General features: G+C 39.0%; 1 protein-coding gene across 1 annotated transcript in view; it reads left to right on the top strand.

Moving 5' to 3' along the window:
• DOCK1 (dedicator of cytokinesis 1) overlaps window positions 1–25,470 on the top strand; it is a 578,721-nt gene extending 553,251 nt beyond the window's left edge. The window contains 4 exon segments of the mRNA XM_038408546.2: window positions 428–620; window positions 9,299–9,452; window positions 11,943–12,088; window positions 25,352–25,470. Coding sequence (XP_038264474.1) covers window positions 428–620; window positions 9,299–9,452; window positions 11,943–12,088; window positions 25,352–25,447 — 589 coding nt within the window. The 3' untranslated portion in view covers window positions 25,448–25,470.
• Window positions 25,471–27,021: the final 1,551 nt, after the last annotated feature.

Genomic DNA, 27,021 nt, shown 5'->3' with positions numbered 1-27,021 from the left:
GTGTATGTACAAGTACTGCCTATATTCATGAAATAGAACTTCATCAATTTGCATTATGATCATTTGTGAATTACTAAGATTTGCAGTGAATGAAGTAGGCTGTACATGTGTAGTGGATGATGGTGTGATCTATAAATGTGATGATATATAAACACACAGAGAGCTGCTTATCAGTGTGTGTAACCATCTAACAGTAAATTTACTTCAGAACTGGGAGGTACACAATACTGTTCATTAACAGTTCTGCATTAAATTTTAGCATGAGACAATTACAATTACCTTCTTTCCCCGTCGTTATAATGAGCCTTACTTGGTTAACGAAAGATCTCTGGACTAAAATTATTCTGTTGTTGGGAACTGGAGAAATTAAAATTTGTTGTTTGACAGTAATATTTCATTGGTCTAAATAAACCAAATTTTCCTTCAGGTTTGTGCTTGAACCTCTTCTGCCAAAAAAGATGCATTCTAGGTCTCAAGATAAATTGGACAAAGATGACCTAGATAAGAAGGAAAAGAAGAAGGAAAAAAGGAACAGCAAACACCAGGAGATATTTGATAAAGAATTGAAATCTACCGATATTTCTCTGCAACAATCTGAAGCAGTGATCCTTTCAGAAACGGTAATGTTAACAGAGTTTTATTTAATTGTGGGCAATAACTCTGACATTTTTTACAATACAGAAGGGTCATTTTGACAGTTTATTTTGTTTTTAGACTTAAAATAACTCTTAGAAAAAATGCCATACTCTTTAAAACATTCATTAGTGTACCAAAAGTAGATATTTTACTAAACAAAAAGAGCAGACTAATGGTATTTTGTATAGACTTTCTGTAAGATTTTTATATATGGCCTTTTGAAAAATACAATAGTTGATATAATTAAAGAAAATTCAGTTGCACTATTCATAGCATGGATTCTTCTAGTAGCTGGTCATGTGAGATTCTGATGGTTCTTCTATGTGGTTTCAGTTATCGTCTGCACGATATAGTTCGTGCAGTCATTTTATATATGTCAATTACATATTCTTTATTCCTGGGGGAATTCTGCACCAAAAAATTAAAAATTCTGTGTACCATATTTTAAAATTCTGCATATTTAATTTGTCAGAACAACACTACATATAATCACCCCAGTTTTAATTATTTTGTTAATTTATTTCAAAGTACCTTTCAAAAACCCTGTCTGTAACAATGCAGACACACAAAAAATTCCCCCAGGAGTAGAGAGTTAAAGAAATCCCAACTACAATCCAGTTCCTGTTTCTCTGCCCCTCCCCTATCCAGAGCCCAACCGGGAGGCCAGACACCTACACCCCCTTCCCCGAGAGCCCAACCATGGGGAACCCCCCCCCCCCCAGCCCAGACACCTACAGTCCTATGCCCCCCAGCTGTGGAGGCCCCCGCAGCTCAAACACTCCCAGAGCCCAGGGATCCAGACAGAGAAACAGTCTGATGCTGGGTCCTAGGCTTGTGTGAAGTTTCCTGCACGCTGCCTCCTTCCTTCAGGGCATGCTGGGAACTGTAGCTGCCCAGAGTCCTCCAGCTCCATCCCCCTCCCACCAACAGTGTCTTCTGTTTGTGAGCTGGGCTCAGCTAGGTTCAGCGGCCCCTAGTAGCAACCCCCATTCTGCATTGCACAGTGGCACAGAATTCCCCCAGGAATAATTTTTCGAAAGCCATTTTTAACAGAAACATACATACATTTTCATCAATTCACTGGTGGCTGTATTTAAAGATATTCATTATAGTGTATCTCTTCTTTGAAACCCACCCTTCTTTGCAAATTTCCAATTTACCAGGACCACTCCACTGGTTTATTTAAATACTGAAGTTTTATTTATTAAATTAAAAATTAATCTGTTTTTTGCTAGAGTAGTCACCATATCCTTGGAAGCTCAGGAGGGGCATGTATTTTGATTTTATTGGTTTAAAACTTTGTCCTCAAGAAATACATGTAATGGTCTCTTCTCTGTGTTAGTCTTTGTCATGACTACTAGCGCAAACTTCCCTGTTAGCAGGATCCTGTCTGGTAGCTGGAGTTTTGTTGTGTGTGCCCTGAACAGACCTCAGCAAAAACTCAAAAACTTAAATCAGAATCCTTGTGCTCTCCATGGGTGTGGCACAAAAACTATTGAAATTAGAGTTTTTCCATTGACTTCAGTTGGTTTGGGGTCAAGCCCTAGGTTTATTAAAAGGGAGATTCGCTCTACTAGATCAAGCAGGAGGAGTTTTCCTAGCTTCTTCTCAACCGGAAGACACATTTTGCATACATTTCCAATGTGCCTCATCTGTTTGGCACAGTGCAGTCAACTGTGTGAATATTAGGGTCTTTTCGTAGTCATATTTTGACTGAATCTAAGCACAGCATTTGACATATCTCAGATACATCACTATTGCACTGACATATTTTAGCTGTTGGAATCAGCAACCTGTCTTGTCTGTTGCTATTGATTTCAATTTGGAATCCTTAGAGTGGATTTTTTCATTTTTAAACTAGTACATACCAAAGGTCCTTATCATCTAGTCATGGAGATGCTCAGTGATGAATATTGTATAAATACTTAGATAAATAATAGACAGTATATAACAGCAATTTACTTTATTTTACTTGCTGTTTTCTGGGTGACAACAACATGGGTTATGGGACTGCTGCAAATTTTGGAAAATCTTTTTTCATTCTTCATGCGTGATTTATGAGTTCATTTCACAACTGCAGACACTATCAAACATTGATGGCCTAGTCTCAGCTCTTAGGATGGAGCATGTGTCAACACATATCTGATATATTTTGAAGGTAGAATTCACCAGCATTCACAATCTGCTGGTCTGTACATTGAGTGAACTCAGTGGCCCCATACCTTGATAGCTCAGAGGTTGTATATGTTCACATCTACACATGAGGAGCTGTGCTGGCAGCTGCAGAGGAAGAGTCTGATCCCCTGGGTGTCTGCACAGTTGCTCTGCATTGGATGAGGCACCATGCATCCTGCCAAGAAGTGATAAGGAAAGGTTGAAAGGGGCAAAGCTAAGTCTCAATGAAGTGTGGAAACAGATGTGGAAACAGGTGGTGGGCACCTTAGAAATGCCTACAGAGGATAGATAGGAAATTCGATTAGCACACACAGGTCAATGATAGGCACAGGGATGGATTTAAATGGCAGTCTGCACATTTATTAAGTTAACAGTGAGGGAAATGGATTTTTTTATGTCTTCCTTTTATGGCTTCTCATCCCAAGAGCACTGCCATATATTGGAGAGGATGGATCCAGGTTGGTTATACTTGCACTGGTCTAGATATTGCAGTCCTCATTCTCAGAGCTTCTGGTCCTTTTCTTAGATCAAGATTCACCGTCAATGGAAATCTTTAAATCAAGATTGAATATTTTTCTAAAAGATATGCTTTAGTTCAAACATAAATTAATTCAGGGAAGTCCTGTGGCCAGCCTGCGCTATACAAGAGGTCAGACTAGACAATCATAATTGTTCCTTCTGGCCTTCTAATCTACTAATCTCTTCCCCAAATCAAGAATTCTAATCCCATCAGATAATCTCACCTGGTAGCATGGCAGCTGTGCTTCTAAGGCACATCCTGTGCTTGTCTACAGAGATTGAGGCAGTCCTGTTGGAGTCCAGAATGCCTTTCAACAGGTGGTGATATGCTGTCAAATGGAACTTGAAAAGGTTTCTGCTGGAGACAGGCACCTTGGCCTCGTTTCTTGTCTAATTTCAATTATGTTGGACTTTCTCTTGACTCTGAAATCACAGTTATCCCTAGCAACTACTAACTTTTACTTATTTGCTTTTTCTATCTACCTTGTCCCTGAGAAAAGGATCAGAATGTAATTTAAAAGTTATTAAAAACAGATGCCCTTTACGTGAGAGTCAGTTGGACCTTGGAATTTGAATTTAACCAAACTTCTGAACTCATAAAAACCTGTATTCACTCTCTCTCAGAATGTTTCATTCTTAGTTGTCATCATCTCTGCCAGAAAGGTCTCAGACATACAGTGCTTTAAGGCCAACCCAACTTTTACCTTTTTCCACAAAGATAAGGCGGTACTTAGATTTACTCCAAATGTTTCATTCTCAGAGTGATTGTGTATGCCTTCTAAGGGCTTCTCTACACTTCAAAAGCTACAGCAGCACAGCTGCACCACTGGGGGCTAGGTCAGCTTAATTATGCCACTGAGGGGGTGTGGATTTTTCACACCCTTGAGCAACATAGGTAAGTCAAATTAATTTTCTAGTGTGGACCAGGCCCAAGTGCCCACTACTGTTCAAAAATATTTTGAGGCTAGACACGCAACTCCTGCTGTGTCTGTAGAGGCAGCAAATGCAGAAAACAGAATTATTCCTGGCAAATAACCTCCATTTGCCCCCTTATATAGTATATTGTTTATATATTGTGTATATTTTTCTTTTCTTAGCTTCAGGCCACTACTCCATGTTCTACCATCTACTGAGAGTAAAAAATTTCCTTTTTTTATTATGATTGGTATATGGAAGGTATTTTTAACAATGGATGGGGCAGAAACATTAGAACTCAAAATTAAAGATAGCAAAGGGAGTAAACTGCAGAAAGGAGTTGGCTGTTTTTCTATCTGATTAGGAGTATCTCATTGAAGAGATTATGACAGAGAATTGAAAGAGGATTATGGAGTGGGCAGACCAGCTCTGTTGGGACATTTCAATTATCCAAACAAACACAAGCACCCAACATCAAGTAAAGAGTTTATGGACCCAATAGAGAGCTCCTTCCTAACACAATATGTAAGAGAGAAACGAGAATGGGAGCAATTATTGAGAGAGAAGAAAGATTAGAAAGGGAAAGAGATGAGAAGAATAAAAAACCTTAGGTCAATATGAGAAGAGGGAAAGAAAACTTTATATATGATGTAGTCTTGCATGAGAACACAGGCATTTAAACTTTTAATTAGGTTACATAATGGAGACAAGTGGCCTAGGTCTTGGCTCACTTTTGCAGAGAAATAGCCAGAAGTCTCTCAAAGTGAGTACAGCCTGAGCAAAATAGTAGTACTCTTCACTTGGCTACATATTGGTGTTGCCATTTAGGACTCTTGACAACTAAATTATTCATATTAAGATCCTTCCAAGCAGAATTTTCTGTCTTCAGATAGCAGATCTCCATTTAGCTAATTGAATCAACCTATCCATCTTCTAAAAGGTGGGCTTAACTTCACCGTATTTGCTTTCCTTACACTGGTGAAAGGGAAATCAGTTTTCATTTAAAATGACATTAACCTGCTCTGTCTTAAAAGAAAAGGTCAGTTATTTTGCAAGGACATATAGTTTCTCCTTTGTCAAATCATATTTTCCAGATATATTTGCCAGTACGGAGCTGAGCCAATGTATACACTGAATGATATTTGCAAATAGCTAAATATAGCCGTCACTGTCATTTATCTGCCTTAATCATTCTTTTTGAATCCTGACCTGTCCTCCACATTGAAACAATTGGACTGCACCTCTCTACTCAGAAATATTTGAGGCAGTTCAGACTTGTCCAGGTGGCTCCAGCACTTGTCCCATACCCCTCCTGTCTTCATGCCAGTTTCTCTGTCTCCAGGGGTACAAGCAGAGCTGCAACCACACCTTTTAAGGCTGGTTTTGGGACATCAGCAAAGAAAAAAATTCTCCCCACTCTCTCCTAAGGGCAAAATCATTCTCTCTATCACTTATCAGGACAAGCAGGCCAAATGGAGAAAGCTGAAGACCAAGAGGGGCTCTCTAGATATGTTAGGTGCTTACCTGGCTCTCATTATTATAGTATCTGAATACCTCACATCTTTAATATATTTATCCTCGCAACACCCCTGCAAGGTACTATTTCCTACCATTTTACAGATAGGGAACTGAGGCACAGAGAGACTAGCCCACAGTGGAAGCTTGTAGCAGAACAGGAAATTGAATACTGGTCTCTTTAGTCCCAGGCTAGAACCCTAGCCACTGAACTGTCTTTTGTCTGTAGAAGCAGACCCTTTCAGGAGCCACAGAAAGGGAGCTCTACCACAATTGCTCCCATCCTGTGGACCCTCACAATGTCAGAGAAAAGGGCCCGGAGTTTGGGACCTCTGCTTCCTCCACATCAGCTGAGACTCTTCCAGAGACACCTCTACACGGTTGGAAGGGAGAAGTTTCAAGGTTCCATCCCTGGTTCTTCAGCTGTAATTTGGCAAGGATGTTTTATCTTTGAAACTATTCTTCCCAAGAGGAAGAACTGGGCTGTTTTAAAAATGTTGTCCTCCACTTCCTTTCCAGCTGTAGTTTGGAAGAGTTAAAGGGATGAATAGCACAAAAGTGATAAAGATCTTCATTTCCTTCCATGAATTTCATCATCCTTCAAAGAAGGGGAGCTTGGCTTTGGATCATGAAAAACTTGAACCAGAGAAGCAGGACAGATTCTCCCCCTCTGACATGTTTGAAACCATGGGGAAGAAGGTGTTAGCCACCATCAAGATACAGTCAGAGAAAGAGGATAATTAGGCCATATTGCAAAAATAGGCCACTGTTATAGTGAAATAAGAGTGTCAACAAAACTGTCCCACTGTTTTAACTAAATCAGTTTAAATCATGCTTTTATTTAAACCTGTGTGACTTTCTCACATAGACTTGGGCTAAGAGCTCAAAAGAATAACATTACTCACATATGAGATGGTTTGCTCTATTCTCAGATCCTCATATAGGCAAAAAAGACCAAGATAAAGTTTGAGACAACAGTTCAGATAAGGGAGACACAGTGAGATTATTGGCAAGAAGTCTCAAAACCATAATTTGGGGATGTCAGTAACTCAGCCAGAGGTTATGGGTCTATTACAGGAATGTATGAGTGAGGTTCTGTGGCCTATAGTTATGGCAGGAGGTCAGACTAGATCAGGGGTTCGCAAACTCCATTGCATACGATCCCCTTCTGACAACAAAAATTACTTCATGACCCCAGGACCGAAGCCTGAGCCTGCCCGAGCCCCGCCAAAGCCAGAGCCCCACCACCTCAGGTTGGGGGGGCCAAAGCCAAAGCCCAAGGGCTCCAGCCAGTAACCTATGCCCCACCACCCAGGGCTGAAGCCCTTGGGCTTTGGCTTCAACCCTGGGTGGTGGAGCTCGGGCTTTGGCCCCAGGCGGTGGGGCACAGGCTTCGGCTTCCACCTCAGCAAGTATAATGCTCTTTTTATGTGAGCCTGTTTGGCCCTGACTGGCTGCTCCCTTCAGCCTCCCTCACTGGCTGTTTCCCCGCAACCACAGAGGCTGCTTGGAGGACTTCTCTTCTGCTCCTCTCTGGGATGGGGTGTGGTAGGACCCTCAGACCTCCAGCAGGGAGCCTCTGGGCCTAGACTACCCCATCACAGAGGTAAATAGATCATGAGGTTGAAAAAAACAGAATGTCCGAACAAGCTAAGAGGGAGAGCTCCCAGGGAACCATTTACTTTGAAGAAGAATAACAATGGACAATTAGGAATCTAGAGATCAGCTAAGGAATAGGTCAAATGTAGACAATGCATAGACAGAGAATGCTGTATAAGTAGGGCCCTACAAAATTCACAGTCCATTTTGGTCAATTTCATGGTCACAGGATTTTAAAAATCATAAATGTCATTAGTTCAGCTATTTAAATCTGAAATGTCGGTGTTGTAATTGTAGGGGTCCTGATCCAAAAAGGAGTTTGGGGGCGGTCGCAGTACTGCTGCCCTTACTTCTCAACTGCTGCTGGTGGCGGTGCTGCCTTCATAGCTGGGCAGGTGGAGAGTGGTGGCTGCTGGCCGGGAGCCCAGCTCTGAAGGCAGAGCCACTGTCAGCAGCAGTGCAGAAGTAATGGTGGCATGGTATGGAATTGCCACCCTTACTTCTGTGCTACTTCTGGCAGAGTGCTGCCTTCAGAGCTGGGTGCCCAGCCAACAGCTGCCATTCTCTGGCCACCCAGCTCTGAGGGCAGTGCAGAAGTAAGGATGGCAATACTTCAATCCCCCTAAAATAACCTTGTGACTCCCCTGCAACTCCTTTTTGGGCCAGGACGCCCAATTTGAGAAACACTGGTCTCCCCTGTGAAATCTGTAGGGTAAAAGCATACAAAAGACCAGATTTCACAGGGGGAGACCAGATTTCACAGTCCATGACATGTTTTTCATGGCTGTGAATTTGGTAGGTCCCTATGTATAGGAATTGTTTCCTGCAAAATAACTAAGCTAATTCAAAAATATGTGATATAATGTGTAGTAAATGCAATGACATATAAATGTATGCAAAGGGAGAGGTTTCTATGTAACTTTGGAGCTGTGATTTACTCTGCATCCACAACCCTGCATTTGAGGCTTATCAACTCAGCTTAGTGTTGCTGTATGCCAAATAAAGGAAACTTGAGTGACACAATCTGGAGTCAAGCTGAGTGTTTTGGATCCCAGAGAACTGTGCTTCCAGAACTTGACAAGTTGTTCTGAATAAGCTGAGTGGAAAAGGTGGAGGGAATCCCTAATTCTGGAAGACACAAGTTTTAAGGAGAGATTTGTAGATTATGGAACTGAAAGTAGTATGCCAATGTGTCAGTCTGGGGCTACTGTGTATATCTGAACACCCTGGATGCATTCAATTTTGAGTGATTTTGGGGTTTTGGGGGAAAGAGGACTAATTTAACATCTAAGACAGTGGATGGACGGAAGAAACATTTTCAAAGAAAAAATTATTTGCAAGAAACTGAGCTTAACTGTGCTTCGTGATGGCAACGAGGCTGTCTCAGTGCATTTGTTGCCAGTATCGAGGACTTCAGACTATTATTTTACTGTAATTTCATTTTAAAAGTATACATTAAATAAAACAATACATGTTTGACTGCTGGAGTGAAGAAAAGGCAATATGTTTAACAACTAATTCTGCATCCTTGACTTTTGATTTTTAAGTGTTCTTTAGTTTATAACAGATTTTTTACTATGATAGAAGTTGTTGAATATCACAGTATAGTCACCAAAGACCAGGAATAACTCCAAACATTGAACAAAAAATTAAACATTGCCAGACTACATGCTCTAGTTCATAAAAACCTGTGCAGGAAAGGGAAACCCACGATTTTGCTCAGTACAATACTAATTAAATCTAAAACATGTATCTTATCATTGCAATGTTACATTCTATATCTAGGGAAATGTCCTACTTATCACAATATAACAGCTCAATAAGAAGTGCTTTTCTTTAAAATGTAACCTGCTGTGCTGTAATAATGTGTGTTTCTGCTCAGGCTATGTGACACATTATGGTGAAACTATCACATTTTTATGTTTTTGTCCTAATGCAGATCAGTCCACTGAGACCACAAAGACCAAAGAGCCAAGTTATCAATGTGATTGCAAGTGAAAGACGTTTTTCTGTCTCTCCGTCATCTCCAGCTTCTCAGTCAACACCACCTCCAATCACTCCAAGGACCAAACTTCCTTTCAATTTACCGTCCAGTAAGTTTTTTTTAATGAAACTTTTTTCCTAAAATATTTTGTGCAGAATGAATTACATTTCAGCCCCCATACTCTGAAATATTTCAGAATCAACTGAACCACTTAAGTCAGATCAACAAGAGGATAATCCAATGTGTACATTCACATCATGAGGTATAAGTGTATTTTTGGGAGTTAACAGATGTATGGTTGTTTAAGCTATATTATTACAGATGATGATTTCTGTGACCTGATCACTTGGTCACGTTTACATTTCTTACACATTTTAATATAAGAATTAATTTAAAATAATGGGAATATTGTTAACTGACTCTCTATCTCTCATGACTGTATTTGTCATATATCTTTAGAGATTTGGTTTAAAAAGTTCAGTGGCTGGAGTTTTGGTTACTTTCATTTAATACCATCTTCTCTACCTCTGTATACGTGTTTAAAAAAAAAAGTGGTATTTTTCCTAACACACACACACACACGCACAGAGGCAGGCCTTAATCCTGCAAAGCATTTCAGGCAATTTATAAGTGTTACAGTCAAATATTTCATCAACATCTGTTCCCAAAGATTCTCACCAGCATGCTCCAAGATCTCTCTGTGAATTTTACTGCCACTGACCATAAGATGTAGCTTGCAGATACATGCTATAGTAAGGAATTTGCTCCTTAGGCCTGTGCTATGGTACACCTCTTGTGTTTGTCAAGTGACAAAAGCTATTTTTGACTTTTTACTAAAACAAGAAAAATTGCTTAAAGAAATAAGTTTTCTGCTCCTTTTCACAGTGTCATTTTTTTAAAAATATGGTTGTTTTATAAGTGCCTAAAGATTCATGTTGTGCTGGCTTCTGCAGAGTACAAAGGTTGAAGGAACAATCTCCAGCTACTGTAGTTAGTACCTGAGATGGACTTTCCTTGTGTGTGTAGTAGCTACAAGACAGAATAGCTTGTCTTTTCCCTGCATTTCTCAGTGAATTCTCCTGTAAACTTTCATACATTGGATTCAGTCTTCAAGAACTGCTATTACATAACTGAATAGAGTACAACTCCCATTTTGTGTACAGAGTTAGCTTCCACAAATTGCCTTGCAAAGTTTCCAGTTGTTGACACTTAGCTAAAAATCTCACCAGGCACTAAACTAATAAAGAAACAACAGCTCACGAAAGCTTATGCTCAAATAAATTTGTTAGTCTCTAAGGTGCCACAAGTACTCCTTTTCTTTTTTGCGAATACAGACTAACACGGCTGCTAATCTGAAACATTTAGGAAATAAGTCCTTTCCTATGCATGTGCCTAACTTCTATTACAGATAACAAAAATTACAGATCTGGCAAGTTCACGTTTGCTTTATTTATTTTATTTGATATTTTATTTTTAAATAAGCAAAACTTATCGGAAAGAATGTTGACACACAGCAAATTTATAAACCATAATCCAAGATTTCTGTATTCCACATAACTGTATCAACAGAATTCACTGTGTGTAGCAGAAGTGTGTTACAGAATCTGGGGGAGAGGGAGGCTTGTTTGTTTGGGTTGTTTCTGCACTTCCTGGTTGGAAAGATAACCTCAAAAAGGTGAACCAAGTGTAAATCAAGTGTTGCCTTCCTGAGTTTCCAGGCAGGCTGAAACAATAATTCTGACTGATATAAATTAATTTTCAGCAATCCAAAAATGACAATCTAGCACATTGAAAACTGAAAATTTGGAAACATAATATAATCTGAATTACATTTCACAGGGCTGCTGTGTTAATGTAATGTTTATTTGTTTTCATATTTAATAAAAACCTCCATTTTAAAAATGTTTCTGAAGCTATCACATAGTTTTGAGAATGTTTCTACCACATTGCTACGGACTCTAGGACTTTGCTGCATTATTTAGGTGCAGCTTGCTACAGAGTACAGAGAGCCTTGCTCTTAATCATTCAAAGAATTATAGCTCTAACATTTTTAAAGAATTCCAGAATAATAGATAATTTTTTGTGAAGTCTAAATTTCTAAAAGTAGAAAAGTAAATAAAGCTCTGATCTGTTATATTCTGTGTATACTTTGGAAAATTACTCACATTACATTTTCAATACTGTACAACCCATAGATAGAGGTTACAGCTGAGAAAATTTTATTTGTTTTAAATGATCTGTGAATATCAGCAAGTGAAATCTGAGACAAGGGACAATGTTGTACAATTTCCTTTTTTATTAAACAGTGAGAGACCTTGTCAGTGTTGATATAGACTGTACACTTAAAAGTTGACCTACCCTGACACAATGATCCTTACTTTCATGATTCCAGCAGTTTCTTTCTTTTCTTTTTTTTTTTTTTAATTTAAAAGCTATTGTTCCATGAACAGCAAATAATTATACAGTCTATGCAATGAAGAGTGAACAAATGGATGCATGGGCACTATCTCTATCAAAGCATTAATGCCTGAAGAAACATTCTGCATCTTAAGATTGATTTAAATGATCCAGAGACTTAAAGAAATGTTAATTTTTACAGATCTGGAGCTGAATGGGGTGTCTAGTTTGGAAATGGCAGACACTCCTCCTCCTCTGCCTCTCAAAGGTAGCATGGCAGATTATGGAAATCTCATGGAAAACCAAGAATTGATTAGCCCTACAACACCCCCCGCTGCACATCAAAGGGTAAGTCTTAGTGGTACACATGATTTTCTGCTAGTTTATTTGCAACATTATACTGGCCAAGAACATGAAGTTCTATGTACTGCTTATAGCAGACATGTATGCATCCAAATGATTCCTACTGCTACAGAGCAGTGTCTTAATCAGGGCATGAAGGAATGTAGTGGCTCATTCTAAATGACTTGTAAGTAAAGTTAGATTCATTCTGGAGAAAACTAAATATAAAGCAAAACACTGTTAAATGTGTTAGCAAGGGAGCTTAAAGTGACAGGATGTAGTCTCATCAGCAAATTAGTTTTATACTCTTATACAATTCTATTTCAGGAGAAGAAATTAAGTATATTTCTGACAGCTTTACATTTTGAGTTCTGTGTCATTTCCTATATAGGCAACCACAGTTGCCCCCTGAAAGGAGCAGATCCCTGAAACATTTTTCATCATAAATATATTTTTCAGATTCAGGCAGGGAAGATACTTTTTCAGCTTTCTTATTTCCCAAAAGTCACTAGAATATAGTGCAGCTATTAAAAATAATTTGATTTTCAAAAAATCTTCAGCACTTTTGGAGAAGGCTATCATTTGGCCTTTTAAATGTGTAACTTTTTAGAAAAGAGATATGCAGTTTTATGCAGGAATGTTTCCCTGTTCAAATTCCTAATAAGAATGATAATTTTTCAGTTTGCTTATCAGAGATATGCACAGATTTTTCTGAAATTTATCCTTCAAATAATTTGTTTTTTAAAAAGTTAACGGAAACTTGATCAAGTCTGGAAGAAAAGTTAGGTGGAAAGTTCCCCATTTTTATAGATGAAGAATATGGTTTACAAGTCACTACAGGCCAGATTTTTGAGACGGACTGAGCAACTGGAGTTGTACATACTCTCCACTTCTGAAAATCAGGCCCTGATTGACTTCCCAAAGGTCATGCATGAAGTCTGTGGTAATTCTAGAAATAGAACCCAGATTTTCTGATTCCCTGTCTTGTGCCTCAACCGCAAAACTAATTTAATATGATCATCAATTCTGTGGACTTGGAATTTATTCAAGTACAAACAGGAAAGAAACATACCATAATAGCTAAAGCACAGGTCTGAGAGTCAGAAGATAAGGGTTCTATTCTGAGACTTTGCCACTGACTTACTAAGTGACCTAGGACAATTCACTTAACATTTGTGCCTCAGTTTTCTTATCTTTAAAATGGGGATCATAACACTGTGCTTCATTGGAACTTTGTGAAGTTTTACACATTTTTTTACAGTCCTCCAGAATGTTTTCTCTCTTTTACTCTAGTTTGCCAAAATGTCCAGATCCCTAACAACCAGTTTCTGAGGGAGCTCAGGATTTGAACACAACCTGAAAAGTTAATCAAAAACATGTTCTAAATCCTTAGATAATAAGCTCCTGAAATTTTATAAGGCAACAACTGAGTGTTTGGCTCTTTATCTAGACTTCATAAACTCTTCAAGAGCCAAGAATCCGGGTGAATGAACAGTGACAAAGTCTGTGAGGTAGATTTGAAAACAGATTTGAGACAAAACTAGAGGGATTATATTTCATATAATTTAAGAAAGTCTTCCAATTTTATAGCAATGACTGCATTTATTACACTTTGTACTTGGACCCCAGTGAAATTATCAAAAGCAAAATGTGAAGACTGGTGCAGGGCATGAAAAAGATCAGTCAGGTATGCTCTTATAACTTTTATGACTGAACACCCACAATTTATGGTTACAGGCTATGCTATTTCATAAATGAAATAACTAACAGTCTTGATTATCTGTCTAGTAAATGGATTAGTTTTAAATTATCTATTCTTAGCATCAATAAGGACAAACCATTGAAAAGTTCTGTAGATAATCTTATCCCAATTGCTTTAAAAATGATACTACGAAATGGGAAAGATCTCTCTGTGTTAGAATTAAGTACTTGGCTCAATACTGGTTGCCTTGAAGTCAAACATGAAAAAGCTTCAGCGAACAGAAAAGGGTACATTGACAAATGTATCAAGAAATGGCATATCGTTCTGAGTACTTTAGGTCTAACTGCTGCCAGTAATTATTTATGAGATTTTTATTTTTTTATGTTTAGATTATTTGGAATCCATTGTTAACCTACCTTGCTTAAGTCTTTTATCCCAATAATCTTCTAACTATAATGTTTTGATTGTTTTCTTGTTTGTTGTAATTTTTAAAATATGAACTAGAATATCTATATACATATTCATTCTTGCATTGTGTGATTTTTTCTGCTACACAAAAATCTTAATAATATACATGAACATGAAAAAGAATCCTAGGACTCTTGCAAGGATTATTATTACATCAAGGCATTCCTCTAGGCTTTTGTGCTCCTTCACAGATTCGTGTACATCTTTGCATACAAAATAACTGCCTCTTTAGCATTCACAGTCAAAAGGGAAACTTAAAATTAAATAGACAAAGGAGCACTTACATTTATAAATATTGGCTATAATACTTACTATTCACAGGATAATAGTTCTGATGAGAAGATTTCCATCAATCCAGCAGCAGATACAGAACTTGATAAAGAGTGTGGCAAAGAAGGAAGTGGTGGTGCATAATAAAAGAATGAAAACAAAACTTTGTAAATGATGATGATAACATTTATTTTGACTTTTTGAGATTCTGATGCGTCAGTAACATTCAGACTGGAATCTGTTTTGGATATAGTAAAAATCTGTTTATAGTGAAGTAATCCAGTGTTTGCATGTTTGTATGTTGCATTGCAGATTATTTTACTCTTTGTTTGTGAAGAAAATGATTATAAGAAGGTTTTACTGTGTGCTGTCCTCATTTAGCCTTAGAAACCCACGTGCGATTCAGCTGGAGGCTGAGTTAAGTATTAGGGGCAGATCCTCAGTTGATGTAGGTTGTCATAGCTTTATTGACTTCAGTGGAGCTATGACAATTTACATCAGCCGAGGATCTGACTCTAGGAGTTCATTTTCACCTGTAAAGCCCTAATTAGCCTGCATTAGCCTACCTGAGATATTCTTTTTCTCCGAGATTCACTGCAGGGGCCCTGATGCTATATCCCTCTCAACAGAATGGGCTGCTGGCAGAGCAGTCTCCAGAATATCCCTGGAGATTTGGAATGTCCTCCTACCCCGGCCTGAAATAGCTCAGAATAGCTGACTTTCAGGGCACGCTACAGGGTCTGTTTGTTTCACCGGGCTTTTGAAAAAAACTAGGAGAAAGTGAAGAACTCGCACACGTGCTCATACCTTGTGTATGACAAAGGAATACTTGCCTCCAATTTTAGGGCTGTCTATAGCACAGGCTTTCCTTGTAGCAAAGGACCTTCTGTGTTTCTCTCTGCCAGACTCTCTTATACATCATCATCATCTGGCATTGACTGCATTAACCTTGAGTGCATCAGCATCATCAACGTCATTTGCTTCATTGTCCCCTTGGTTCTTCCTGCATCTTCCATGCAGCCCTCAACAGCAGCTCTAGCCTTCTGCCTTCCAAACACCTTGTCTGCTCCCACCTTTAGGACCCCACCAGGTATTGGCAGTACCAAAACCTCCACTAAAACCATCTGGAGCTGCTCTTCCATTCACTAGGAGAGCTACATCTTCTCCTCTTCAGACTCTGACCATGACAGACCTATGTTTCCTCCATGGTCTTTCAGCTCTCCATTCAGGTCATGTTCTAGGGAACTTGAACAGTATCCTTACAAAAGAGTCTCCAGTAAGGTACCCACTACCATGGGCAGTACAAAGATTGAAATACCCTCCTGAGTCTTATTGGGCATCTTGGACTGTTCCCAGAGCATCTAGATCTGCATCAGAATCTCAATCTAGGAGGAGGTCACCTTCTCCTATACCAGCCTCATCCATGTATATGACAGCATGCCACGTTTCACCTCAGAAGTCTGCAGGCCTGGCTTCACTCAGTACATCTTCCAAGCAGATGTTCTCTGGACATGCTGATTTGCATACTTCCACAACTGCTTCAATCCCTGGATTGGTTGTTGGATCCTGAGAATGTATGCAGAAGGGTTCCTTTTCTGCTGGAATCAACTATGACTGTCGTAACAGACATGTTCACCAAAGCCTTGGGGGGGGGGGGCTTATCTGGGTCAATTTAAGGCTTAAGCACTTTGGAATCCTCAGGATATTTCACTCTATATAAATGCGCTAGAGCTTTGAGTTATTCATTGGGCCTGAGAGATCAAGAAAGGGATCAAGTGGTTCAAGTTCTCACAGACAATACCATAGTTTTGTTTTAGCTGAACAAGCATGGAGGTGAAGGTCATATCAGCTGTGCCAGGAAGCGACCCATTTGTTGAGTTTTTGTATAAAGAACAGTATCTCACTAAAAAAGAATAGAATTAGTGGGGGAAGCAAAAGTGGATGGGAATCTGGGAGGCAGTGACCATGAGTTGGTTGAGTTCAGGATCCTGACGCAGGGAAGAAAGGTAAGCAGCAGGATACGGACCCTGGACTTCAGGAAAGCAGACTTTGACTCCCTCAGGGAACAGATGGCCAGGATCCCCTGGGGGACTAACATGAAAGGGAAGGGAGTCCAGGAGAGCTGGCTGTATTTCAAGGAATCCCTGTGAGGTTACAGGGACAAACCATCCCGATGAGTCGAAAGAATAGTAAATATGGCAGGCGACCAGCTTGGCTTAATGGTGAAATCCTAGCGGATCTTAAACATAAAAAAGAAGCTTACAAGAAGTGGAAGCTTGGACATATGACCAGGGAAGAGTATAAAAATATTGCTCGGGCATGTAGGAAAGATATCAGGAGGGCCAAATCGCACCTGGAGCTGCAGCTAGCAAGAGATGTCAAGAGTAACAAGAAGGGTTTCTTCAGGTATGTTGGCAACAAGAAGAAAGCCAAGGAAAGTGTGGGCCCCTTACTGAATGAGGGAGGCAAGCTAGTGACAGAGGATGTGGAAAAAGCTAATGTACTCAATGCTTTTTTTGCCTCTGTTTTCACTAACAAGGTCAGCTCCCAGACTGCTGTGCTGGGCAACACAAAATGGGGAAGAGATGGCCAGCCCTCTGTAGAGATAGAGGTGGTTAGGGACTATTTAGAAAAGCTGGACGTGCACAAGTCCATGGGGCCGGACGAATTGCATCCGAGAGTGCTGAAGGAATTGGCGGCTGTGATTGCAGAGCCCTTAGCCATTATCTTTGAAAACTCGTGGCGAACGGGGGAAGTCCCGGATGACTGGAAAAAGGCTAATGTAGTGCCCATCTTTAAAAAAGGGAAGAAGGAGGATGCTGGGAACTACAGGCCGGTCAGCCTCACCTCAGTCCCTGGAAAAATCATGGAGCAGGTCCTCAAAGAATCAATCCTGAAGCACTTAGAGGAGAGGAAAGTGATCAGGAACAGTCAGCATGGATTCACCAAGGGAAGGTCATGCCTGACTAATCTAATCGCCTTTTATGATGAGATTACTGGTTCTGTGGATGAAGGGAAAGCAGTGGATGTATTGTTTCTTGACTTTAGCAAAGCTTTTGACACGGTCTCCCACAGCATTCTTGTCAGCAAGTTAAGGAAGTATGGGCTGGATGAATGCACTATAAGGTGGGTAGAAAGCTGGCTAGATTGTCGGGCTCAACGGGTAGTGATCAATGGCTCCATGTCTAGTTGGCAGCCGGTGTCAAGTGGAGTGCCCCAGGGGTCGGTCCTGGGGCCCGTTTTGTTCAATATCTTCATAAATGATCTGGAGGATGGTGTGGATTGCACTCTCAGCAAATTTGCGGATGATACTAAACTGGGAGGAGTGGTAGATACGCTGGAGGGGAGGGATAGGATACAGAAGGACCTAGACAAATTGGAGGATTGGGCCAAAAGAAATCTAATGAGGTTCAATAAGGATAAATGCAGGGTCCTGCACTTAGGATGGAAGAATCCAATGCACCGCTACAGACTAGGGACCGAATGGCTCGGCAGCAGTTCTGCGGAAAAGGACCTAGGGGTGACAGTGGACGAGAAGCTGGATATGAGTCAGCAGTGTGCCCTTGTTGCCAAGAAGGCCAATGGCATTTTGGGTTGTATAAGTAGGGGCATAGCGAGCAGATCGAGGGACGTGATCGTTCCCCTCTATTCGACACTGGTGAGGCCTCATCTGGAGTACTGTGTCCAGTTTTGGGCCCCACACTACAGGAAGGATGTGGATAAATTGGAAAGAGTACAACGAAGGGCAACGAAAATGATTAGGGGTCTAGAGCACATGACTTATGAGGAGAGGCTGAGGGAGCTGGGATTGTTTAGTCTGGAGAAGAGAAGAATGAGGGGGGATTTGATAGCTGCTTTCAACTACCTGAAAGGGGGTTTCAAAGAGGATGGCTCTAGACTGTTCTCAATGGTAGCAGATGACAGAACGAGGAGTAATGGTCTCAAGTTGCAATGGGGGAGGTTTAGATTGGATATTAGGAAAAACTTTTTCACTAAGAGGGTGGTGAAACACTGGAATGCGTTACCTAGGGAGGTGGTAGAATCTCCTTCCTTAGAGGTTTTTAAGGTCAGGCTTGACAAAGCCCTAGCTGGGATGATTTAACTGGGACTTGGTCCTGCTTTGAGCAGGGGGTTGGACTAGATGACCTTCTGGGGTCCCTTCCAACCCTGATATTCTATTCTATGATTCTATTCTATTCTATTCTAAAAGCTTTTTACCTTCCAAGAGTGAGGAACACTATTGTGTATTCCCTCAGCAGGAACTTCATAGATCTTCTGAGTAGTCAATAAGAAGAAACATTCTGCACCAGATCTTCCAACTGTGGGGATACCTGGTAAAAGACCTCTTTTGCAACCAATCTGAACAGCAGATGCAAGAGATTCTGCTCCAGGACAGGTCACAGCCCGGCTTCCATGACAGATGCTTTTCTCCTCTCATAATGGAGAAATCTGTTGTATGCATTTCCTCCAGTCACTTTCATTCTGAGGGTGAATGACAAGACAAACTTAATCTTTGTAGTGCCTGCCTGGCCAAGACAGTATAGGTTATGGACCTAAATCAACTCTCCACTTGGCCACCTATTGTTTTACCCTTGATTGAGGATTTCCTGTCTCAAGACTAAGTCATGTCTCTACATTCCAACTCACAGTTTCCCACCTCACAGCCATAAACCTCACCTTCCTGTTTGAGCGCTGAAGAGACACTCTGCTCCCAAGATATCCAGGCCATTATGGTGAACAGCAGAAAGGATTCCTCTAGAGCCACATATGCAATGAAATGGAAAAGGTTTTCGATCTGGGTGGAATCTCACCATTTTTTCCAGACTGTACAGAGATTAGACATATACTTTTCTAGCTACTACCCCTATGCATATGAAATCCTCTGGTCTCTCTGCCAGGTCAGTGTGCATCCACCTTGCACCCTCTTTGCCATACACTTTTCATTGGATGGGTTTTCTATCTTTTTGCATCCCTTGGTTTCCAGATTTTTAAAGAGACTTATTAACATGTGCTTTCCTGTGTCCAATCCAGCACCTTCATGGGACCTGAATTTAGTATTGTCCTGCTTGATCGATAGTACTGTCCTCCCTTTTAAACCTTTAATGACAACATCTCTGTTGCTGTTGTCAATGAAAACAATTCTTAGTAGTGATTATCCCTGTGAGGAGACTCCCAGAGGCTCAGGCACTTTGTGCAGGAAGATCAGCTAACTTTTTCACAAAAACAAGGTCTGTTTTAGGCCACGTCCGAAGGTGGTATCAGCATTGCACCTAAATGAGACAATTTGCCCTCCCAGTATTCTCTTACAAGGCTGAAAAAAACCTCAAACTTTGGATGTTTGCAGGGGTTTGGCATTTTACCTGGACTACACAGATCCTCTCCTAGACTCTTTGTAATCTATGCTGAAAGGATCAAATGACAGCCTGTTACAGTGCAGCATATTTCACATTGGATTTCAGACTTCCTCAAGCTTTGCTACAATCTTGCTAAGGTCTCTCCTCCATCAAAGATAATGGCTCACTTTATTCGGGCTCACTCCTCTTCAGCTTTTTTGAGCAACATTCCTGTATTGGACGTTTCCAAAACAACAACATGGACATCAGTGCCTTTTCCAGACACTACGCTATCACTCAAGTTTCCCAAAATGATGCCCACTTCATCAAGACAGTGTTGCAGTCTCCAAATAATTCAAAGTTCCACTACCTATTAGGTTTCAGAGTAGCAGCCGTGTTAGTCTGTATTCGCAAAAAGAAAAGGAGTACTTGTGGCACCTTAGAGACTAACAAATTTATTAGAGCATAAGCTTTCGTGAGCTACAGCTCACTTCATCGGATGCATTTGGTGGAAAAAACAGAGGAGAGATTTATATACACACACACAGAGAACATGAAACAATGGGTTTATCATACACACTGTAAGGAGAGTGATCACTTAAGATAAGCCATCACCAACAGCAGGGGGGGGAAAGGAGGAAAACCTTTCATGGTGACAAGCAGGTAGGCTAATTCCAGCAGTTAACAAGAATATCAGAGGAACAGTGGGGGGTGGGGTGGGAGGGAGGAAACTGCTGGCAAGTCACCTGCAGTGGAATGTATATGTGTACAATCACTCAAAGGAAAAAAAAATCATCGTCAAGATGTGTTATGCATATTCTATGACCCTCCCACTTTCCCCACTATTTTGAGTATTAGCTTCTGGCAGTACGAAGGAATGGAGAGGAAAGCAGCGATCATGTCCCTTTATACCTTTGGCTCAGCATATGAGGATAGTGAAGGCACATGCTGGCAAAAGTCTCCCACTTGAATGTGTGATTGGGTGCACGTACACCTGCAAAAGACTGTATATGTATATGATGCATCTCAAAGAACAACAATAACTGTATAGGTAACCTAGCTGAGACAATATAATCTTCTTAATGACTACCATCACTGGCCAAATCAGCACTATACAGTACAGTATTTTAAACATAACAGACTTACAGATATTGGGCCAAATTTTTGCTATGTCATTTGTTTCTATAGATAAATAAGAAACATGCTGCTGTTTATAGATTGTGTGACTCAGCGCCACTGTAAAAATAATAGTAAAAGAAGATAATGAATTTTTGACAACAATGCTGGAAAATTGTTGCACAACACTATGTAGCTTATGTCCTGATTACTTTTCATTCACACAATTTATGGTTTATTAAGTGAAATCAGTTAATTCTGAAAAGTGAAGTATTCCTGATCAGATCTTAGAAGCTTACCTTATGTCTTGCTATTCAACTCCAACAAAATAAGAATACAAGAACTCATCTCTTTTAGGTTCCACAAGGTTTCATTGTAGAATTCAGTTTGTTTGTTTTATACTGCTTTCTGAGCGACAAAAACCCTTCACTCATCATATTCTTCTTTTCTGTAGATTAAGAATTTTTTTTGTCTTTTTTAATTCTCATTTTCTGTGTGTACAACGTTTTGTGCTCTATTTCTACAAGAGAGTGAGGAGAAAGGAGAGATTTTTAAATTTGATTACTCCTTTTTGCACAGGGGAAAACCAAACAAATGGGAGCAATTTAATATTTGAAATGGAAAGGACAAAATGCTTGTATTTTCCAGATGTGCCTTTTTATAAGGTTCCAGTTTCTCCTGAGGTACACATGAGTCAGGAAATTTGCCAAAAATAGGTTCTCGTGCACTGGCAGACTCTATCTTTATCTTGGAAAGAAAAGCAACCTCAAAGAATTGAAGGACTCACTATTACCACTGAAACATAAACATGAACTCTGTAGAGAACCTTTAATTAAATGTAAATACAAGGGAAATTTGATCTTATATTTCAGAAATGTTCTATGTGGAATTGTTTTGAGTACTGGTGATATCAGTTTTGTGAGTGTAGTGATCATTTTCCCAATTTCATATTGGGTATGAATGCCATCATTTATACTGTAGCTGAGTAAAAGAAAAGACTGGTAAGCTCTTAGAGTAGTGACCAAATTTGTTTTTGTACTAATTCATATTGGCTGTTAAGTTTTGTCTGTCTGATTTCTCAATAGTGCTGCCTTGGCATCATTAAATGTTCTACTAATATATTCAGTGGTAGCTTATATAAATGAATGAGTGCTAAATTTAGCCCACATTATAATGGAATTTGTAAATTCAATTATATTAATTATCCAACTATCTCCGTTATTTCTTTTCTAGCTAATTTACTTGCAGAATGTGACCGCTTTCACATAATATGCATGTTTTTTATGGCTAGTATATTTAGCCCATCCTCATGTTTTTTCAATATATGCTCTTCCCTATTAGGTCTTCAACTCTTATTTTATGATAATTGATCATTTGATTTCTATGAGTGATGATAATATAAAAAACCCACTGGTTTGATTAAGGACTTTGATCTGTAAAATTGCCAATTTCTGCCAGTTTAATGTTAATTTAATTCAAAATGGCTCTTTGTAAGTTATGTGATCAATAAAGTTAAAGTAGTTTTGCTTTATGACAAATATGAAGTTAAAATGCCTGTGAGGAAAATATACTAAGAAATATTAAGTCGTTTTTTGTGATGTTCCATAAAGTTTTTCAGAAAGGATATTTGTTAGTAGGAAACTAAAATCTTTTGGTTTGGGATTTTTTTTAATGTTTTACTAGTGATCTGCAGTTTCTGTGTCTGATGGTCTGGACCATTAAGTGTTCACTTTATAGCTATAGAGTAATGTGGCCAAAATTTTCAAAACTGGATCTCTAACATAAGGTTCTTAAATCCATATTTAAGTACTTCAATAGAACTGCCCTGTTTTTCAAAAGTGCTAAGATCTGCAGATCCCAGGGGAATTTGAGTCCTTCTAATAATCAAGCCACTTTTATTCAAATGCATAGGTATGGCTTCAGGCGCCTAACTTTAGACACCTACATTCAAAAATTTTGGCCAGATAGGAGTGAATAAACTTAAAGCTTCAGACCATCAGACCTGGAAACTGAAAGTTGCTAGCAAAACAGAAAAAATCCCAATTTTTAAAAAAAAAAAAAGTTTCACATTTAACCAAAAATTAATTCTAATTGTACCTGTCTGTTTTTCATATTAAATAGTATGTTGACTTGATCTTCTGATACAGAGGTCACTGAGAACTTTATTTCAGTGTAAATTAGGAGCAAATTATACATCATGTGTGAGACAAACACTGAAAACGAATGTTGCTCCGAGCATTATTTTAATTAATCATATAACTAAAGCAGCAATGCTGTTTATAGAATAAAAGCTTTACTTAACAATCTAGCTATTTCCTGGAAAGACATATTGTAAATTTTAACTGGACTGTGCATATGAAATTCCTCATGTATAGGGGAGAAATGCCATCTACTTCCTTTTGCTGCAGCCAGGAGGCTCGGGCAGGACTATAGGAACAAAGACTTTGTATGCACAATCACCACTGAATAACTGAGAGAGAGCTCCACTCCTCCAGCAGCCAGAAAGAGGAGATGAGGATTCAGATTTGACACCTAACAGGCAGAAACTGACATGAAAGACATTTCTCTTGAGTTAGGATCCAAGAACGGTGCTTCAGCAGGAATCCAATACCCTTCCTAGCTTGTGTAGGGAGCTGAGTTTCACAACAGGTCATTCCTTGTTTCTGGGTTTCAGCCAGTATGTACCCTCCCTCATCTTTTGTATCTGCCTATGGCTAATAGAGGGCTGGTAAATACTTCAAGCCCTGTGTTTAACTCTGTTTGCTGCTGTCTTAAAATAGAGCCATAAAATGGACCTTAAATTACCTTAAAAGTACTTTTCCTCTACTCCCTGACATTTCTGCTGGTTCTCAATAAGTAAATTGAATGTTTCAATATGAGCAAACATATCAAGCATAGCTCTAGGGCTTATCCTGCCCCAAATGAATGGAGGGAATTATGTGAAATGGGAGGGAGTCATCGAGAACCACTAGGTTTTTGTATCACAACATACGGCTTCTTTTCAAATAATGTAATTTCACATGGTCTATCCATGATGTTCTCATAATAGCATGAGTGTGTAACTATGATTTAGAAATAATGAACTGCCTTCTAATAAAAATAAGGTCTTATTTACAATGAATTTTAGTAACTAAACCAATCTATAAATGGAGCCATGTGAAGTAGAAATGAAACACCAATATCAAGATTCCATGTACAGTACATGCAATAAAAGGCTAAGCTATTTCAAACATTTGAATTGTTCCCATGGCAGTGATCAGGAAACTTGGCAAACTCACAGTGTGTATTGTAATTTAAAGTATTAGTGTGTGGCTAACGTTTTTATAACCATTTGTTTGGAAGCGTGTCGGATAGCAATCTAATAAAGTATAACAAGAATGGGTTAAGGAAACGGGGGGCATATAAAATGAGTGTAAATGGCAAAAAGGATAGGAAATTGCTGAAAAACCAAAAAAGCAAAGGTGGGTTTTATCTTCACCAGCAGGGGAAGGATGTTTTGAACTGAAAAACAATACTTAGTGGGTGTAACACTGCCGTATAACTTCCAATGCAGCGACTGAAAAGCTGCAATGATTTCATAGCCAATATGCTGTTGAAATCTAGCCTGAAAACGGTGTATGAACAAGCCTGCAATGTCCTTGTATTCTTTGAATTTGTGTCATCATACATCTTGAATTTTATGAACATAAATCATTTTACTTCCATGATCAATTGGAATACTTGTTTGTATTTGCCCTTTCATTCACTTCTGAAGCAAACAGAGAACCCTGTTACCTTGTTGTATAATTTCCTATAATGTAGGGGGATAATTTTTTGTAATGCTTTTCATCAACTCAGAATTATTTTATTTTATTTTAAATAATGTTGAAGATTATCGAGATCTGATAATAAGGTGAAAGCTATTTATAATCTGTTTATTCCTTTTTCTTTTTTAGCATGGTGCTTTTTCTAAAAATATAAAATTTAAAAAGAAAAAAGAAAAGACAAGAAGTAGAGCTGTAATTCAATGTACTTTTTAAACCATGTAATGTTTAGGGGTGACAGCAATTAGTACAGGCTGATAATCAATATGATGTAAAGTATAGGGATATAAAGTTTGACAAGTTCTTTCAGTAGACTTTTTCTGAAATATTGAGATAGTTAATCAATAACTCTTGAGAGACTTGTTATTGTCAGCAGTAAAAATTAGGTTGTAAGTGAAAAGCTAGAAGCAAAACTGTATTCATAATGGCAAAATTTGAGAGGAAGGTTTCAGGAATAAAACAGATAAAGTTTCACTCCCCTATCTGTCACAGCAGTATATGAAATCATATATGAACAACCAGTTCATCAAAATCAGTTCATCAGTAACATATTCTATTCAAAATTCATTTTTTCTAGCACCTGCCACCTCCATTACCCAGCAAAACTCCACCACCGCCTCCTCCAAAGACTACTCGAAAGCAAACATCTGTTGACTCTGGGATTGTCCAGTGAACAAGAAAGCATTCCTCCAAAGATAAAGCTGTAATATTTCATTTCCCTAAATATTTTAAGGTATATAATGGTTACCTCATTCATGCCTGTAGTGTCTAATGTTTAGTGAAATGATTCTAACTCTGAACGGAACTCATTTGTAACAGTAAATCAGTTTTCTAAACAGATCATGCCACTGGAATAAAGCTGTCACAGGATAATGGTGACCCATTGTTTGGGAGGAGCTTGCGACCTATTTTCAAAGCAAGAGAGCATTCGTCAACTGACAATACACTATTCCCTGTTCCAGAACATTTTGCTTTGTCATACCAAACTACTTAACAGAAAATAGAAGTGGATACTGGTGTGTAAAAACGAGTTGGGCATTATGGGCCTGATCCCAACACCTATGGAAATCCGTGAGACAGGGCCGGCTCCAGGCACCAGCTTTCCAAGCAGGTGCTTGGGACGGCATTCAGAATGGGGCAGCAGTCCATGTCCAGCGGTGGCAATTCAGCGGCAGCTCCACCGCTCTTCCGGGCGCAGCAGTAATTCGGTGGCAGCTCCGCCGCTGTTGCGGCGGCAGCAATTCGGCAGCAACTGCTTGGGGCGGCAAAATTGGTAGAGCCGCTGCTGCCGTGAGAATACTCACATTGGTTTCAGTGGGCATTGTATTGGGCCTAATAACAATACTAAGAAGCAGCATTATGATAGCTTCAAATAACAAACGTGTTCAGTGCATCACACATTCAGAAACCTGATTTTCCTGTAGCTTTTTTAATTGCTCTGTGTTATAAATAAGCTGATTTCTGATGGGCTTTTTTAAAACTTTCATTATTGGTTAGTTGTTCCTCCTTCTGTCTGATACCATTTTAAACTAAGATAACTTTAGCTACTGCACAGGCACTAATTTATAGGAAAAGAAACCAAGTATACAAATAGGGGACCGGATGTGATTCTACAACTGAACAGTTGAACATAAGAAGGGGAAAAGCTTTTTTTTTAACGTGTAATATTTTAGGTGGATTAGGACAAATTGAATGTTAACTTTTTGTCCCTGTGTCATCATTTTGTACAGAAGTTTGTATATATGACGGTTCTTAGAATGTTTTTAATTTTTGCTGCCTGCTTTTCATATAATAATGATTTAATGAATCTGCAAATGATTCCTTATACGTTTTTAATTTTAACTGCTGGAAGTGTATAAATCGCTAACTTTTTATTTTTTTCAAAAATTGGCATCTGAAAATATTGGACAATGATAAGGGAAAAGAAAAGGAAAGTCATTTTTTTTTAATTCCTCTGTGTTTTTTATTGCCCTCACGCTATATATTTTCACTATCTACAGTCTTTATAATCTTATAGTAGATTGTTTTAAATACATCACTGACTCAAAAAATTAAGGATTATTTTTTAAAAAAAGGTTTGTCAAAGAAAATAAATGTATTTAGTTGATATATTTTTCATCCTTTTTACAGAAGTGTTATTAATTTCAGGAGCTGCTTTATTAAATGCCTGTACTTTTAATTTTCTGAAATGCAGATTTATAACAAGAATAATTTGAACCCACCTCTGATAAATCCTACATTCTTACC

The sequence above is a fragment of the Dermochelys coriacea genome, chromosome 7, assembly GCF_009764565.3.
Source record: "Dermochelys coriacea isolate rDerCor1 chromosome 7, rDerCor1.pri.v4, whole genome shotgun sequence".
Taxonomy (NCBI): domain Eukaryota; kingdom Metazoa; phylum Chordata; order Testudines; family Dermochelyidae; genus Dermochelys; species Dermochelys coriacea.
This window is presented reverse-complemented; position numbering and strand designations above follow the sequence as displayed.